General features: G+C 29.4%; 4 protein-coding genes across 9 annotated transcripts in view; 1 reads left to right on the top strand and 3 right to left on the bottom strand.

Moving 5' to 3' along the window:
• The window catches only part of LOC126770128 (phosphatase and actin regulator 4), a 51839-nt gene extending 44226 nt beyond the window's left edge, over nucleotides 1-7613 (bottom strand). For 3 of the 6 annotated variants that reach the window (XM_050489293.1, XM_050489297.1, XM_050489299.1), the window contains exons 1-2: nucleotides 7157-7612; nucleotides 3320-3424 (exon numbers count right to left, since the gene is read on the bottom strand). In XM_050489293.1, coding sequence (XP_050345250.1) covers nucleotides 3320-3424; nucleotides 7157-7250 — 199 coding nt within the window. In that variant the 5' untranslated portion in view covers nucleotides 7251-7612. Of the gene's footprint in view, nucleotides 1-949; nucleotides 1014-3319; nucleotides 3425-7156 lie in introns of those variants that run through there. The other 3 variants (XM_050489292.1, XM_050489294.1, XM_050489296.1) reach the window with 2 other exon arrangements.
• Nucleotides 4134-5265, bottom strand: LOC126770130 (uncharacterized). The gene has a single exon (XM_050489300.1). The coding sequence runs from the start codon at nucleotides 5026-5028 to the stop codon at nucleotides 4174-4176; it is 855 nt and encodes a 284-aa protein (XP_050345257.1). The 5' UTR covers nucleotides 5029-5265; the 3' UTR covers nucleotides 4134-4173.
• A 3104-nt stretch (nucleotides 7614-10717) lies between the features above and the next one.
• On the top strand, nucleotides 10718-14419 carry LOC126769862 (ribosomal protein S6 kinase beta-2). Its single transcript, XM_050488787.1, has 10 exons — nucleotides 10718-10997; nucleotides 11260-11300; nucleotides 11370-11631; nucleotides 11749-11882; nucleotides 12115-12306; nucleotides 12392-12482; nucleotides 12598-12840; nucleotides 13210-13317; nucleotides 13392-13579; nucleotides 14040-14419. Coding segments are annotated over exons 1-10 (1359 nt in total). The 5' UTR covers nucleotides 10718-10898; the 3' UTR covers nucleotides 14041-14419.
• A 773-nt stretch (nucleotides 14420-15192) lies between these two features.
• On the bottom strand, nucleotides 15193-18155 carry LOC126769865 (uncharacterized). Its single transcript, XM_050488792.1, has 3 exons — nucleotides 17862-18155; nucleotides 17315-17535; nucleotides 15193-15857 (listed from the first exon to the last, which is right to left on the bottom strand). The coding sequence occupies exons 1-3, from the start codon at nucleotides 17949-17951 to the stop codon at nucleotides 15539-15541; spliced, it is 630 nt and encodes a 209-aa protein (XP_050344749.1). The 5' UTR covers nucleotides 17952-18155; the 3' UTR covers nucleotides 15193-15538.
• Between the last annotated feature and the right edge of the window lie 286 nt (nucleotides 18156-18441).

Below are 18441 nucleotides of genomic sequence, written 5' to 3'. Positions count from 1 at the left end.
TTTGGAACTACCTTTAGCGCAATGTTATTGACAAGATAATTTATATCTGAAATATTTACTCGTAGCATGCAATTTCATCACAACGTCTCATTTTATCTTTCGAGGAACGTTAGATGAATTGTAAATATGTGTAAACTAAAAATTAAGCAATAAAATCATCAAATCAGGAGTGTGGTTGTTTGTTACCTAATTAATTTAAAGCAATAATAGATTTAATGTTTTTCGGATATAACATTAAGGAACTATGATTTAAAAAAAAACTTTAAATACAAAACATTGTATAAATTTAGAAAAAAAAATAATTATACCTCTACAACGTTCACGTTAATTTCCAAACAGATAATAGAAATAAAAAACTGCGTATTATGAAAACAAGGTTGATTATTAGAAGCGACACATGTTGTTAAAATCATATATGTTGCATTATTTATCTGGTCATTGTCCATATTATGGCCGATTATATCGTGTGCTCAGTTTGATTAAGCGTGTAACCTTTATTTATTAATAGAGACACTGTCCTAGAAAATAAGTCGAGCGTATTTTCAAGCTCAAACCTATTTAAGCATATAATACATGCGACGAGGCTTAAACAGTTAAATATAAATAAAAAGTTTAGCCATCCAATGGACCATTAACGCTTTATATTATATTTTATACATGGACACATTACAAGTTATCTACTTAATAAACCTCAACAGACTAAAAATGAAATACCGATTTATAAAACTCTCTTTGGCTACAAGCTTTATCTGTACACACTAAAATATATTAAGTTTCTGTAATTATTAAATTATTGATAGGAATTACTCATAAATAAAGACATTAGTAGTGCATACTTTATACGAAGGAAATTGCTATAATCGTTGTGATAAATATTATTGCGGTTTATAAGCCAAATTTCGTTTATTTATAAGCCTAAAATTATGCTTAGGAAGGAATATCCGCTCACCTCTTGCATAAATAGGAAAATCGCCATCAGATCGGCTATGAGTAAGCATGGGTCCGTAGCACCGCCACGGCGGCCCGTCGCGCGCCACCCGCGGCCCCTCCACGTTTTAAATCACCTCCAAGTCATCAGTACGTAATCGTGACATGAAGCCCTATATTTAAACGGAACTCTTTGTGTGGCATTTATCTCGTAAAACACACTATAATTTACAGATGGTGGCGCCACGGAGGCGAGGGTACGAATGGAGGCTGCGCGGCGCATCTTACGCGCGCAACCCTCACCCTATCCCGGTCCCCGCCACATCAAGCAACCTGTCATTCCCATACTATACATAGTAGTTCGAGTATAAGTAATGTCTATAGTATAATTTATACACTTCTAAATTATATGTATATTACGCGGAATAAATGTTTATTTTATTTTTCGTTTATAATTAAACAGTTTCTTTTCAGTATCGTTTAATTTGTTGCCTTACGCCTTACTTGCAAGTTTAAAAAGCGATGAAATAATTAAAATTTCTATTTCACCTTAAATCTAAGAAACATTTCTATCGAAATATGCAGTAATAATAAGAGCAATAATGTCCCAAGTCTGACTTTTGAAGTACTTTTATCGACGGTTTACGTTTATCTCTTCGTTAGTACTATCTATTCGATAATTGTTGAAAGTGCGTTCCTGAGGAATGCAATTTAAGATATCTGTTTAATCAATTTAAACGTAACTGACCAATGTTTGCCATTTATTAGTTCCATACCTTTATTTGACGTTTTATTTGTAACAAACAACATCAACGTTTACGGTATAACGAGTCGGCGATGTGTGACAAAGTCTTATTCGAAAATACTAGAATTCCGGTTTAAGTAAACAGATTAGGTATCCTGAAAGATGTATGAGAAATCCCATTTGAAATATTTACGGGTGACAAATTGAGAGTTCGCTTTTTTATTGTAATACCCACCCCTCATCAAGCAATAACAAATTTTTTTTTTTTTCTTATTGGCTATTCTTGTATTGAATTTTTTTTGTTAATCCTATCAATTCGTAATAATTGCCTTAGTAATAAATATTACCTCAACAATAACTTCTCTTTAGGCATTGATCGATCGGTAAGCTATAATATAGCTGAAATTACTATACTACCATAATAATTATGTAGCTCAATCAAAGTTAATGAATTTAAGTTGTGTCGGTGTTGTATACATCATACCATACATTTTGAAAGGATAACTTTGAAATTCTTCCTCCAGTCAACTCTTTTGCTGAGGAATCTTTAGCTTTACTTGCAGCCTTTAAATACACATAAAATACGAAATGTTATTTATTTTTAGATAGTTTTAGCTTTGTCTAAGTTATAGCTCAAAATCCTATAATTCTACACGGAGCGTTTTTTTATACTTGTCATCAAAAGGGCATCATCATATCTCAATATCATGCATTGTATTCCATCGATAGTCACTAGTATTCAAGACTATGAATTGATTGCTTAAATCAGCAGCTTCATCAGTTTCCACCCTTCCCGTTTAAGTAATTATTCTTGATTTATCACTTAAAGGTAACAATGGTTTGTTATTTCAATAACGATTATGGATTAACATTATGATACAATCAAAACTGATATTCCAAACATTCTATGGTTCGATTTTTAAAAGTTGAAACTGGACGGATCATTGACATGTCGAAGACATTGACATGTCGCCTTCCTGAGTCGGGTCATATGAGTACTATTCATATAGCAAAGATGTCAATTAGAAATAGTTTCTTTTGTGAATGCGGCCGACATAAAAGTCCAATTCATCTGTAATTTTAATAACCTCACACGAATATCTTCTGTCCAGAGTACAACGTCCAGTTGACATTATTTTCATTAATTAATATTTAAAATTATTTTGTCTGTAATGTAGTGAATAAAAGGTTATTTAATTTAATTTCGGTAACTATTATCAGTTAAACCATTTTGTTATACCATTATTTTTTATAATTTTTGTCTACGTACTTAGTAAATTATTTTATCTGTTAAATATAATAATAATATTGTTTGGAGGTAACTTTTTTACACCTAACTACTGTTTTTATAAAATGTTCCAATTTTGCCTTTTTTTATTTGCACCATATATACCGATACCGATAAGAAACATTAATTGTCATTATTCAATACTTGCAATTAAATAAATTCGACTTATGTGTGAAAGTGAATTTTTATAAATTTCCATAAGTCCAAATACCAAGATTGAATGTACGATTTGCAGTGGAGCTTGTTTTAACTAAGATTTATTGTAAAGTTAAATACCAACTTACATACAATACAATATAATGTACCAAGAGACGGGTATTGGTAATTGTAGAAAAAAATCATTTATAAAATGCACTTACGTATATCACCATTAGCAGCTGAAGAGTCAAAGGGTACAGACAGATGTCGCCCTCCTTTGCCAATGGACTGTTGTGCACCCAGGTTTAATTTATCTCCACTGTCTCCTACAGGAAATTTCAATTTAAAATTATATTTATTAACTAAATATGTTATTATGTTTGCCCTACTATCCTTATGCATATATCTTAAATGTTAATAATATTTGAGTGAATAAGGTTTTTGTTAATATATAAAACTCGACTAATTTATTTTTTATTATTTATCACCAATAAAAGTATAGCAGCATAGATATTAAATAAAATTATTAAGTCCATATAATTTATGATAGTAATTTCATACATCTAAATCTATCTACTTTGTAGATTATAAAAAAAAAATTGTTATTTCTCTATGTTAAGATACGTTCCTTTAGGAATAGGATAGATAGATAGGATTAGGGTTGTGTTCTATCCATGATAAAATACACCTAGATATACCACAATTCATCATGAACATCATTATAAACAAATGACTGACTTTACACACAATTTAAACAACAAGATTTCTATTAATCATCAAAATCCATTTGCCATCATATGGCACATTAATAGTCTGAGTATTTTAGCTCTAGCAAATCTTAGCTCAACCAAACCTAACCCCAGACCCAGGAATTTATTAATTACTACTTTGAAACCTTCGTAATGAACTATAATGGTCTTCAATCCAATTAGTTTATATAAAACTTGCAACAATTGTAAGAAGTAACATTTTTATTACAGGCATCTTAGACCAAAATCATCATTCATATCTTTTATAAATTAAACATAATTTAGATTAAGTAAAATATATTTCAGTTGATATAATATACACATTATTATATTATAACATCCCATAGTGGATTATCAATATATGACACAAAATCTGAGAAATCCATCAAATCATGTAATGTTCCAGTCAAGCGGCATGACCTCCTTCTTTCTTCTTTTTGAGCAATATATGCATCCTTATATAATTTTTTCCAATCATTTTTCTCACTAACTACTTCTTTACTAAAATCTCTTATTAATAGTTTATGCCAAAGCCTTGAACTTTCCAACAAGGAAGCTAATCTTTTACAAGTTTGAGCCACATTTATTACATCATTTATTGGTAAGCTCAAAAGTATATTAAGCAATACCTCTTCAGGAAGGCCAATTAGACTTGCACTAGAGTAGCCACAATAGCTAAGTATTGAACTCTTGACTGGAGTTACAATTTTATTTTTGAACATGTATGTCAATTGTTTTAAATCCCGAAAAATCATGGGAATAGGTGTAGCCTCAGGTGATGCAACATATTGGCTTATTGGCAAACAAATGGAATAAACGTCTGAATTAACATCATTGATAAAAACATTTATCAAAACTGTTGTAGCCAATGGACACATCAATAATTTTACTGGTATGTCACTAAAGCCTGCCAGTATAAATATTATCTCACATACTTCTGTACTTAATGACCACCACATAGATATTTGATTAATATCCAAAACTTTTACTGAATCACTCTTAAGCGTATCTCGGACAACTGGTACAAAACCATTCTCTGTCAACATATAAATAATTAATGTTAGAAATATGTCTTTCTGAATCAACTCTGGAGATTGTGTTTTTTTTATTACTCCCTTTACGACTTCTTCAAACTTAGGAGGTAATTTTTGACATGTACTGTCTTCTAGTCTAAAATTCATTATTAATCATGTCTAACAGCAGAAGTTAAAATAAAAATCAATATATTTTTTTTGCTACATACGTATATTCTTATAATATAGGATTTTAAACCAAAAAAAAGGATGTATTGCTTTTCTGTTTATAATCACATTTTTTCAATATCTTTTAGAAAAGTTCCTGTAGTTAATTTAAATTAAAATAAAAAATACAGAATATACGTAGTCCTACAATATAACGACAAATTTCTACAAAATAACAATGTATTTTGTATTGTCATCTGTCAGTTGCTTTAAGTAATATGTCAAAAAAGTTGCCATGTCGTAAAATAAATTCATCTTAAACATCGACATAAGACATAAGTTTCTCATGAAAAATAAGCAATACCATAATTTTAGATGAATATTTCGTGATATAAAAGCACAAATTTCATTTATTGTATGTTGTTCAAAATTATTAAAAAAAACCTATAAAAAATAATTCTATGCAGTTTACTTTTAGATTTCTATTATATTATGATTTAAATATTATCTCTTAATATATGCTTTAATTTAATTCTGATAATTTTGTTAATGAATATGGTACAAAATAATACATACAATGTCTTCTATACTTCGTAGAAAGTAACATCATCGAATATGTTTAGTAATGAATTTTTTTGAATAATAAAATATCATCAGTTTTGCTCAAACATTAGAGATTATTTCGTAAGTTACTATTACTAGTAATGTATCAGACAACAGATTAAATAGTATGAGTATAAAATTATATATGAAAATTTATAAAATGTTACAGTAACATAGTTGTATAAGTGTAAATAAATATTTATTCCTTGGAATATTTTTAATGGTAGCAGAAACAGAATTTGTATCTAGACTAGACTTAATTTGTACTTATAAGTCATCATGAGTAGAGTAACACATAATGAGGAAACCAGCATGAGCGGGATGAAATACTACCCTGTGTGTCCACCAATTCGCATTGGACCAGTGTGGTGGAATAAACTAACAACCTATTACTGAAAAGGAGAGTTGGCTTTTACCCATCAGTATGTGGTTTATTTTATTTTACCTGACCATAAAACAAAAAGAGTTTTAGTCAAATTTGGAATGTTAGATAGAATATGCTAAATAATGATTATTTATTAGTATTATTAGAACAATAGTGATTGTCTAAGAAGCTCATTTTGACAGGGCCTCAGTGAAAAAATGTGTACCAACAAAGATAATTTAGAGAAACATAAATTAAGATTGATAATGAGTAAAACTTTTTAAGTACTAGAAGGGTTGATAGCTGCTTGTAATCAAGTTATTGGTATTTATTGCTTTATAAATGCATAGCCTATAGCCCATTGATGAAGGAGTAAAGATAAAAGTGGTTAGCAACTTCTCCAAGTTGGTACTGAGAATTAGTCTAATTACTTGCTAGTTAAAGAACTTGCAGGGTTCAATATTTAAGATAACCAATAACCAATGCGGAAGTATACATGTATAGTGAGGGATTTAATTTCATTTTAATATTCTTAGGTAAATAAGTGTGAATTCATACACAGAAATTCTTAGGTCAAGTTAAAGTCAAGCTTTTGAATGATGAATTAAGTATTTGTTTATAATAAATTAAGCATTTTTATAAAACCAGGTTAAGGGAAAAATTCTTCAACAAAAGTTTAGTTCAAAATGAGAGATTTTGTCAAGTATGACATCAAGTTATTACAAAATATTACTTTTATTAGCAAGTGATATTACATTTTGCCAGTAAGCATACATCCTAGGAATTTATTATATGTTATGTTCAATGTTCAATTTGGTTTTTAAAATAGAAAAAAACCAATAAGTGTATTGCTTACAAAAAAATAAACAAAAATAAGAGTTATTTCAATTAAGTGATACTAATTATTATTTTCACAAATAATAAAATTACTTAAGCTATAATTCCAAAACTATTTTTATGGATGATAATGATACTATCTTATCTTTCGGTTTATATATTTTTTTTAATTTTTAAAGAGCTGAAGGACTAAAATAGTAAATAATAATTATCATGAGTAACAAGGCTAACAATGTAAAATAATATGAAAGAGGTTATAGTTTTACGATGCTTACAATAATTAACTTAACACATACTTACGATTACAAAAAATTTGGTACTCACCTGTATATCCACTATTGTTTTTTTTCTTATTACTCTTTAAAGAACCATCCGAATTGTTGTAATTACTCAAACTTTTTTCGTTGTCACTAGCCATTGAAGCATTTTCTTATAAAATCATTTGATAAAAGTTCATTGTTTAAAAATACACTCTCAAATTGTAAAAAAGTTTCTTAAATATATTATAAAAATAAAAAAATAGTAAACAATTTTTATTTTTAGTAAGTAGTATGATTACTAATACATGTTTACACCCTCGACAACTAATTATTGTTTGTTCGAAAACGTTTATGAACAAATATAAAGACACACATATTGGAATGTTAAAATTAAATAACAAAACGATAGTCGTTGCATGATAAAAACGATATTTGAAATATGGAAAGCAAAATATAATCTTCAAATCATATAAAATTCAGTTTTAAGGCACAGTTGAGTTGTTTACGATAAAGTTAGTCTCTTTCATTCGGTTTTAGTGAATAACTTATATATTAATTATCTGTGTAATGATTTAAGTGGTTGCTACTTGTCTGTGATGCCAGATAAAATTCTTTATTTGAAAATTTCATGAAAATTTAACTTTTTTCTATTAAATTCACATTTGTCAATGATTTATTGAAGTAATAAATATATTAGGTCCCTACATATGAAATTGGCGTTTTTACGGGGGGAATATTAAGTCATTTTTTTTTATAAAATATATTTAATTAATCAAAGTATGCACCGTTGTTATCTATGCAATTTTGCCATCTCATAGGTAGTTTATTGATCTCTTTACTAAAAAAGGCGGTTTGGACTGCCGCATCGGAGTTGAATTTTTTTCCTTGTAAGAAGTTGTTGAAATTCCGGAAAAAATGGTAATCGTTGGAGCAAAGGCCAAGGAGTACGGTGGATGTCGCAGACATTAAAATTGTAGTTCATCTAACTTAGTGGTTGTTTGTTGTGCAGTGTGTGGTCTTGCGTGGTCGTGAAGCAGCAGTGGCCTAGAGCGATTGACCAATCTCGGTTGTTTAGCAGCTAGTTCTTCCTTCATGGTTTGCAGTTGCTGACAATAGATATATGCCGTAATCGTTTGGCCAGAATTTAGAAAGTTGTAGTGAACGACACTGGTGCTAGTCAACGCCCAACAGTCAACAAGTAACTTTTTCTGAGTCAATTTTCGTTTAGGGCAAGATTTGGCTGGGTCTCTAGGGTTCAGCCATTGCGACGAGCGCTTGCGATTATCTTACAGTATCCACTTTTCATCACAAGCAATGATTTGATTTAAAATCCCTTCATTATTGTGTCGGTTGAGCAAAGTAACACAGCAGTCGACGCGTGTTTGCAAGTTCCATTCACTCAATTCCTGAGGTACCCATCGTTCAAGTTTTTTTACTTTCCCGATTTGCTTCAAGTGGATTAATACAGTTTTATCACTTACCCCGAAACCTGCAGCTATCTCTGAAGTGCTTTGTGATGGATCCGCTCCCACAATAGCCTTTAATTCTTGATTTTCCACTTTGGTTTCAGGCCGTGTACGGGGTTGGTTCTGAAGATCGAAATTTCCAGAACGAAAACGTTGAAACCAAAACCGTACCGTGCTTTCTTTTGCGACACCAGCGCCGTACATATCATTAATCCATTCAAGCTGTTTCAGCAGCACTGGTGCCACGGTAGAACTCGTACTCGTAAATATACCGATATTTCATGTTTTCCATTGTACGGTAATAAGCGACGCCAAAGAAAAAAATAATGAGGAAAACACAAATGAATGATTGTTTTCGAAACTCCCTACCAGCTAAATGAATTTATAAATTTGAATTTGGAATTTCTTAACCAAAGAGGAGACATTTCAGATAAAAGTGGTCAGTACGACAAAACGCTAATTTCATATGTAAGGACCTAATATCTTCCTTCCTTATATCCTAACTAAAAATATTCAGTGACAGCACACATTCGCATTTTGTTACAAGAAGTGTAAGTAACATTTCACTAATTGTCGTATTGTGTGAAAAAGAGAGCGTATTTAAATTAGTACGTATAAAAAACATAGCTAGTTTTGATCACTTATGCTTTTTAAGTAGATCAGCAATACTCAACCTTTTCTTTATAGGGGCCACAAACACGTGTTAGTCATGGTGTCGCGGGCCGCAAACAAAATATTTAAGTAAATAATCAGCTATAACTTGATTTATCGCGTATTTTTTAACATTTTTTTATTATCTCATGACGTTTCAAACACTTTGCAGTGTCCGTGGCCTCAAGCAGTTGTGTAATTCAAATTATTTAGGTGTTGATAGAGAGAAACCTTTGAAATTTAAAATAGTTCAAAATATAGTAACATTAAATGGGCCAACCACAAAAGCCCGGCGAGCCGCAGGTTGAGTACCGTTAACGTAGACCAACCAACCAGTCCATTTTTGGTATAGACTAATCAAAAGAAATACACAGAAGGTACAAGTATTTAAGTGCTCTTACTATATATAAACATATCACTTTATTTGAAAATATTGTAGATGGTTATTTTTTTATTGTATAACTGTCTAAATTAATCTATAATCTAATATAATTTTAATTTCAATATAATTTTGTTTATCGTTACTACATTCAGTTCTACGTACGAGTTGAAAAACGAGCGAATCAAGCAATTAGCGAAGCAATTGCGACATTTTTTTCAGTAGCCTTGACTGTTGATCGCTAAATTTGTAGTCTATAAAAATATTTCCATGTAAGAAAACATCTCAATTCAATAACTACAAGAGTTATTGAATTGAGATGTTTTCTTTTTTCATAAAAAAAATGCAAGCAAGTATATGGGAAAATAGTATAATACACCAAAACAAAACATGATAAAAATACACGTTTCGTTTTTGTGTTAAAGCATTAAATATTATTATTACTATTCTATAAAATATATGGGCCCAGATGGGCCATTTAAAAGCCTAGATGATCCAGTGGTTAGAGCGCATGAGTCTACATCGAAAATCGTAGGTTCAAACCCGAGCAAGCGCCACTGATTTTTCAAGAACTAAATTGGTATTCGTAATTTATCTTGTGCTTGACGGTGAAGGAAAACATCGTGAAGAAATCTGTATGCGCCTAATTTCATTGAAATTTGGCACATTTGTGTTCCTCCAATTCGCATTGGAGCATTGGAAGGTTTCAAACTTTCTCAATAAAGGAAAGGAGGCCTTAGTCCAGTAGTGGGACATTCACAGATTGTTACTACCGTAATGTAAATATTTTTTCGTATTTATATTGGTACATACACATTCTGTATTCACATGAGATTATCACATATTATCACATTTTCGTTTTTGATTGTCGTTATGTTGATGGACGACTTAAGCGTTACAATTTAAATTTGGACGTCCTATTTGAGTCTTCAAACGCGCTAAGCACTAGTAATATATTTGCTTCTTTTTACAGTATAATATGATTGACACATGGTAGTTTTAAAATATAAATTATGGAAATATTATTTATACATTTAATTTACAAATAATTGTTATACGCTGGCAACTTCCAAGAAATATAATATATTTTAATTTTTTAATCTATATCCATTTATCCAATAATACTGAATATTAGCAGACAGCAGTCTTGTGTTTGACTTGTTTGTTCTATATTTTGCATTAATATTTACGTATGAAATTATAAAATATCTTTATAAAAGAATACAATCAATTATTAATCACTATCTTACTCTTACGAATTAAGTGTTTTCATATAATATAGTGCATTTTGCTGATGTGATTTAACTGAAATGTCATCGTATATGGCAGGTGTTTTTGATTTAGATTTAGATGTGGATACAGTTACAGTCGGGGATTCTGATGAGGACGATATCATTGAAGTAGACGAGGTAATTTATATCCATTGTCCAAACACCAATAGCATAGCAATACCTAACCTAAAATTATAACATTTTAAGTGCTTTACATTCAAGGATTTTTCTATTTTCTGATAATAATTCACCATACTGTTTTAGCAATAAATAATAAGTCAATTATTGAATTTAAATAAATCGTATATAGATTTAGATAAATTGATGTATTGTAATTGATTTTCCATAACATAGCTTAAAAATGTTGTTACTAATGCATTAAACATATTTACAAATACAGGTTGATTATGATCCTGAGCTACACGTGAATAATATAGTGGAGTAAGTATGATTTATAGTGTCGAAGGTTTATTAATTTTGAACATATTATGACTTTATGAAAATTTAAAGGTCTGAAGGATCAGAAACCATACAACTTTCAGAAGATAATGTTAATCCAGGTCAATGCAAAAGACTGGGTCCTCAAGATTTTGAATTGAGAAAAGTTTTGGGAAAAGGTGGATATGGAAAGGTTTTCCAAGTACGTAAGATTACTGGTCCTGATCCTGGAGCATACTTTGCTATGAAGGTTCTTAAGAAAGCTTCAATTGTACGTAATCAAAAGGACACTGCTCACACAAAAGCTGAAAGAAATATTTTAGAAGCTGTTAAGGTGAAGGTTCATTTTAACCACACATATTGTGTTCTGATTTTAGAATTCATCAAGTGTGATACTGAATTTTTTTGTGTGAGTTTTGATATAATATTAATCTTTAAAAAAATTTTTCAGCATCCCTTTATAGTTGAATTAGTATATGCTTTTCAAACTGGTGGTAAATTATATTTAATTTTAGAATATTTAAGTGGAGGGGAATTGTTTATGCATCTTGAACGTGAGGGTATTTTTCTTGAAGACACAGCATGGTTAGTAAAATATTAATGGTAAAGTTTTTTATATTTGTTGTCTCAATATATTATTAAACCAAAGTAATACAATTAAAAGTATTACTATATTAAGTATTATTATATTTTCAATTAAAAGTAAGTAAAAGTATCTAATATTATCTTATAAATAATCATAAATATAAATAATAAACATACATGATAAGAATCATTATCTACTATCTAGTAAAAAAATCTTCTTTTTATTTTACAGCTTCTATTTGTCAGAAATAATATTAGCTTTGGAACATTTACACAGCTTAGGTATAATTTATCGTGATTTAAAACCTGAAAATGTCCTTCTGGATGCTCAAGGACATGTTAAACTTACAGATTTTGGATTATGTAAAGAGCACATTCAAGAAGGTATTGTCACACACACATTCTGTGGAACTATTGAGTATATGTAAGTATATTAATAAACTATAATACATTATTTTAGTTTTTTCTTATTAATATTACATTTCTTACTTAATGTAAACATTTTAAAGGGCACCTGAAATATTGACCAGAAGTGGTCATGGAAAAGCTGTAGATTGGTGGAGTCTGGGAGCATTAATGTATGACATGCTGATAGGACAGGTATGATTGGTTAGCCAAAGTATCAGAAAGAGACTTTTGTATCTTAGAAATGCTTTGTTGTGTTGTAGTGGCTAAATTCAAAAACAACATTCTACACATATTATATTTATTACAGCCACCATTTACTGGAGATAATCGTACAAAGACAATTGAAAAAATACTTAAAGGTAAACTAATGTTACCGGCCTACCTCACACAAGATGCTCGAGATTTGATACGGCGTCTAATGAAGCGCTCTGAAACACAACGCTTGGGTGCTACTGGTGCGGCAGCAGTACGAGGTCATGCCTTCTTTAAGCATGTACAGTGGGATGATGTTTTTGCTCGTCGACTGGAACCTCCTATTAAACCACGTTTAGTAAGTTTTATACAATTTTATTGTATAAAAACAATTACAAATACACCATAAAGTCAATATTGTACTTTTAGTCACATTTATTATTGCTTCGTGCAGTTTGACCAGTGTTAAATTTTACTGTACTAACACTAGGATTGTAGAGTGATGTTGTATATTCTCTACATCTTTCTCTATGAATGGGCTATCTAATGCAAAAAAATAAGTCTAAGTGAGATTTTACACATACAAATTCTTCTCAAAGTATAGACAAAATAATTGTATTCCTTTTTAGTTCAAACTGATGACATTTTACAGTTTTCTTTATTATTTAAGTTTTGATAAATTAATATTACATTTTTAGTTAAAGCTAAGTAATAATTATATTTTCAGACTAGTGAAGATGATGTGTCTCAATTTGATACAAGATTTACACTGCAGACACCAATTGATTCTCCTGATGAATCAACACTTAGTGAAAGTGCCAACCTTATGTTTCAGGTATAATAATACAATCTATAAAAATAAAACCAATTTTCTTTTTTGAACACTTCATATACAACTGATTCTTGTAGGGCTTTACATATGTGGCACCATCAGTGATGGATGAGATTCATAAGCCACGCGTAATAACCGCGCGTTCTCCTCGACGTCCTAGACCACATCACCTTAACGCATTCACGGTGCCTCCTGCTTCCACTGCCCATTCACATCCACACGCTCAACAGGAAGACCTTATGGATGTACAAGGTTTACCTATATAGTGAGTATTAATTATGTTCACTTTTTTTAGTAAATAAATATGCATATAAAGTAAAATTTACTTTTGCATAAAGCATACCATTATGTTAAGAGGAGTAGGAGCTGGAATGATGAATACAATTTTTTATTTTTAACATTATTAATACAATCATTAAAATTCACAAAAGAAACTTTGTGTAACGAATGTGATTTTAAAATAAAATGATTTTTTGGCTGTAATTACTAAAGCAATGAAAAATAATAATTTGACTGATATTTAGGTAAATAACTGATTCTAATGTCTTGTATAATCAATCTATATTTTAAAACATCTAATTATTATTCTCTAAAGTATATATAATTATTTAAAATATATTTGTTGTACGTTATAACTGTTTTATTCCTCTCTCTCAACTGAACACATTTTTTTTGTCTGTATCTTTATACAGATCAGAATAAATGACCTTTGATTTTTTTTTCAGGCCTAGTGTAATTTATATAGTTGACCATTTTATACAAAGGATGAATTCAACTACAAATGCTGCCCATCTATTATGTCCGTAAAGTAATGGTACTGTTTTATACAACTATTATTAAATGTACATTTTATACAAGTTACCGTTTAGTTTAATATTTTGGTAGGAATATAACATGTATTAAAATGTTCTAACCCAACTATTATGACAGAGATATTAAAATTAATTTACAATATACCTTGTTACCGTGCTTCACAAATTGAATTAAAAGGTCATTTTTATTTTGTAAATTGGGAGTTTAATTTAAGCTAATCTGTTTTAATCTGCCTCCAAACAATTTTCAATTTAATTGAATTTTAGTTAAATAAAGTTTTTTTTCTTATTTATTATTTTGTTTTAAAAATATTTTTACTTTTACATAATCCTCATCCTAAATCCTTTAATAGTTACTAAAGATAGCCCACTTATACAATTCACTGGACTATGTGTGGTGGTAAGATAAATGTACATTTTTTAAATCAAAATCTAATCAGAGTAGCACCCTTTTTAAATTTGTGGTTTATCTTTAATTATCGACAAGCGAAAACATCGTGAGGTACGCTACATGTTTCTGAAAATATATTTATCGACCTGAATACAAATAGTTGTTCCTAACATGACATGGCGCTTTCGACCTGCAGAGGAAGATTTGTGGGTTATTCTATTAAGTTCTTTACCTAGTTATAATATATGTGAATTTTTTTTGTGTAATCGATAAAATAAATTTATATATTTTAGAGATAAAATTTGAATTAAAATGTTTATTTTGTCCAGGAAAATCAACTAACTAAATGAATGATCATTAACACATGGAAAATAAATGCATTAGATTGCCTTACATATGGAGATGACCTTGAGGCGAATCGTGCAAATAGCTAACTTTTTCTTTTAAAAATTACATTAAAGCTAAAATTATTTCTCTGTACAGTTTGTCTGTAGATTAATGAAATAACTAACACACGAAATTTTAAATTCAACATTTTTTTTTTCAAAAGTTTAAGATAAGTATTTTAAAATTATCAGTTTCATATTCACGATTTTTTAAAATCATGGACACATTTTAAGTTCGAAAGAAATATAATTGATAATATTAATATGTCTAAAATAAGGAACGTGAAACTCCTATTAAAAAAAATATAATCATACTTTTATCACAATACATCACATCAAAACAATTATGTTTCTATTGGGATCTGCCAAAAGAAAAAACTGTGTGACAATTTTAGGTTATTGTTTATAAATTCCAAGACTAATAATGAAGCCTGAATAAGTCTATTTAGACCACCAGATGGCATTACTAACACTATATAATATGTCAGATCCCAAATAAATATCATTATTTTATCAATCAGATTCATGCAAATTAATAAAATAATGTTAACATAAAACAATTATAACAAAGTAACTAAAAGAAATAGAAAAAATCCTTTCATTTGTTTGTTAAACTTCAGAAACAAAAAATATTATTAAACAATAAATTGCATGTCCATACAACTTTCACAAAAAAGGTAAACATGGACACTACAGGACTCTGGAACTGACATAAATTGCACACTGCCATTACAGACATTACTGTGCCTTTCTAAACTTTCATTAATATGTTTTTTAATATTTGCTAATGACATTTCTGTCTTAATTTCAGTATTACATAATGAACATGATAAGCAGTTATTAACAAGAGTAAAGTTGTTTTTTTGACACAGTAAACATATCACAGTGTCATCTTTTTGAATTGCAGACCAGTCAATATTGTCACTTTGTGATTTTTCATATTCTTCAATCCACCTGAAATTTGTTTTATTATTTGAATATTGTATTTTTTGAGAGTTAGCATGTTATTAAATTTTACACTGCATATGTAGTGTTATAAATACATTCAAACATTTATATAGTTATAACTAAAACATAGTAAAACTAAAATTTTCTTTTTGATGTGTTTATAAATAAACAATAGAATTTATGAAATGTATGATAGATATCTGGTAACTTGATTATATGAAGATCTTTTTGTATGAGGTGTTTTAAGGATTTAACCTGAGATAATTTATTTTACTTCAAAACATACAAATAAATAATACTGTGTTCAAAATATTTAAATAAATCTCTATCCCCACTTTATTTAAATCTTATTTGCATGCCTCAAGTTTTCTACATATATATTTTAACATATTATATTGGAAACAACATTAAACATTGTAAATTGCTTTTATTATGAGAATAAAAAGTATTTTACTATTATTTGTTATTATAAGTATAAATTCTGCCTAGTATACCTAAGCTGATTTGATATGACTAAAAAATATTGCTATCACTTTTATATTTTAATCTGCCAACAAGTTATGTTTACAAGTTATGTGCAACAGAATTGGCATTATAACTAATGAAGTAGTAGTACTTATTTTCTATTATTTTACACAATTTGGGTACTGTGCCTTTTCTAAAAAAGATAGATACGCTGCTATGTACTCTTTTACAAGCAATTATAACATATATCAATTTCATTAGGTATTTAGGTTGGTTTCAGGTATTTGGAACACTTTTTTACAATTTCTTAAAAACATCAGACTATCAGATCCTTTTACAAGTTCTATAACATAATAAGTTATATCTCAACAATCTTTATCCTCTTTAAACATGCTGTTATTTATTATGAATTTGGGTAAAAATAGTCTTTATAATATCAGCAAAGTTGTTATCTGAACTCTGGATGTGAAGTTTAAATTGATATAAGGTTGTTAAGTTGAATAATGTAGTATTATAAATGAATGACTGCCTTGTTGGTCTATGGTTAGATATAAGGCCATTGACCTAGGTTCAATGTCCAGGTCAGGCCAATAAAGTGTGTACACTCCTGTACCTCGGAAAGCACGTAAAGCCATTGGTCCTGCGCCTGAACTCTTTTCGGTCTTGTCGGAATACCAACCCATCGGATTACGAGAGCTAGGTAATAGAGTGCACCTGTGTTTGCACACACACTTGTATACTATAATATCTCCTGTGTAGTTGGATAATCTCTCTTGAGATTGGCAATCGTGGCCAAAATCGGTCTGGAGGACCTTTTATTATTATTTTTTTTTTTTATTATAAGTTAATCAATAGCAGTTTGTAGTTAATTATATAACAGAGCTATTAGCAAATTACTTGGAATATGTAAATTATAGTTTTATATATAAGTATATAACTCAATCTTCAATTGGCATAGGCTATCAGTAAAATGTAAAAATCTGAGATCAACAACATACCAATCTAATTCATTTTGTATTAGTTCATTTTTAATGTCGTCCAATATTTTCGTTTCTTCAATATCCGTTAATTGTTCAATTTCAATATCATCTTTCTTAAAATTGTTAAATGTATTATTGTAAATATCAGTTAATGTCACACGAAGATCAGCTTCCTCAGTAACACCACGAATTCTGTTTAAGAGTTTTTCACGACATGTTTTCAAGTTGTTTTTATAATCCTGCAATGAAATTATAATGCTTGAAAAATAAATAATAATAATAATAATATCCTGGGACATTTTTCACACACGGCCATCTAATCCCAAATTAAGCTTGTATTATAGAAACCAAACAACTGATATACTACATATACTATTTTTCTTTTGTAAATATAGATAATTACGTCCAGACTCAGGGCAAACAGACATGTTCATGCACACAAATGTCTGTCCTGGGTGGGAATCGAACTCACAACCTTCGGCGTGAAAGACAAGCATCCACCAACCACTCCAACCGGCTTGTCAAATAATAGTAACATAATAAAATTAATTAAAATAACATTTACTTTTCTTATCTTCTCTTTTAATTGTACTGGAGATTGTATTTTGTTGGACTTTAGATTTTTAAAAGACGGTGATGTACCAAATTTATTCATTTTCAAAAACAATAATTTTGTTTAAAACAAAGCTTAAACAAGCACAATCTGCTAGTAATTACTTAATGGTTTATCCATAAAAGCGGATTGTGTAAAATGTACTTCACAATTATTTTAGATGCACATTGAGAAAAAGCTTTAAAATTAAATGTATAAACAGCAACTTGTTTTTACTTGCTTGTAAGAAATATGAAAGTTGACATTCGACAAATACGATTCAGGGTTACCAAATTCTGAGAAAAACAAAAACACGTGTTTACTATTGCATTACCGACGACAATGGAATGGAAGTTTAACTTTATAATAAACTGTGGCTCTTGATTAAGAAAAGCCTTCTAATTCAGTTGCAGGAGTGGTTTTTTTTAATAAATTATTTTGAAGTCATTATCACCTGTTGCACAACAAATTTAGAAAAGGCATTAATAAAAAGTAGTATACGATATTGTCGATTGTGTCATGTTGATAGTAATATTATGACGAGTATAGACAT

The sequence above is a fragment of the Nymphalis io genome, chromosome 8, assembly GCF_905147045.1.
Source record: "Nymphalis io chromosome 8, ilAglIoxx1.1, whole genome shotgun sequence".
NCBI classification, from domain to species: domain Eukaryota; kingdom Metazoa; phylum Arthropoda; class Insecta; order Lepidoptera; family Nymphalidae; genus Nymphalis; species Nymphalis io.
The sequence above is the reverse complement of the archived record's forward strand: the minus strand, read 5'-3'. Positions and strand labels throughout refer to the sequence as shown.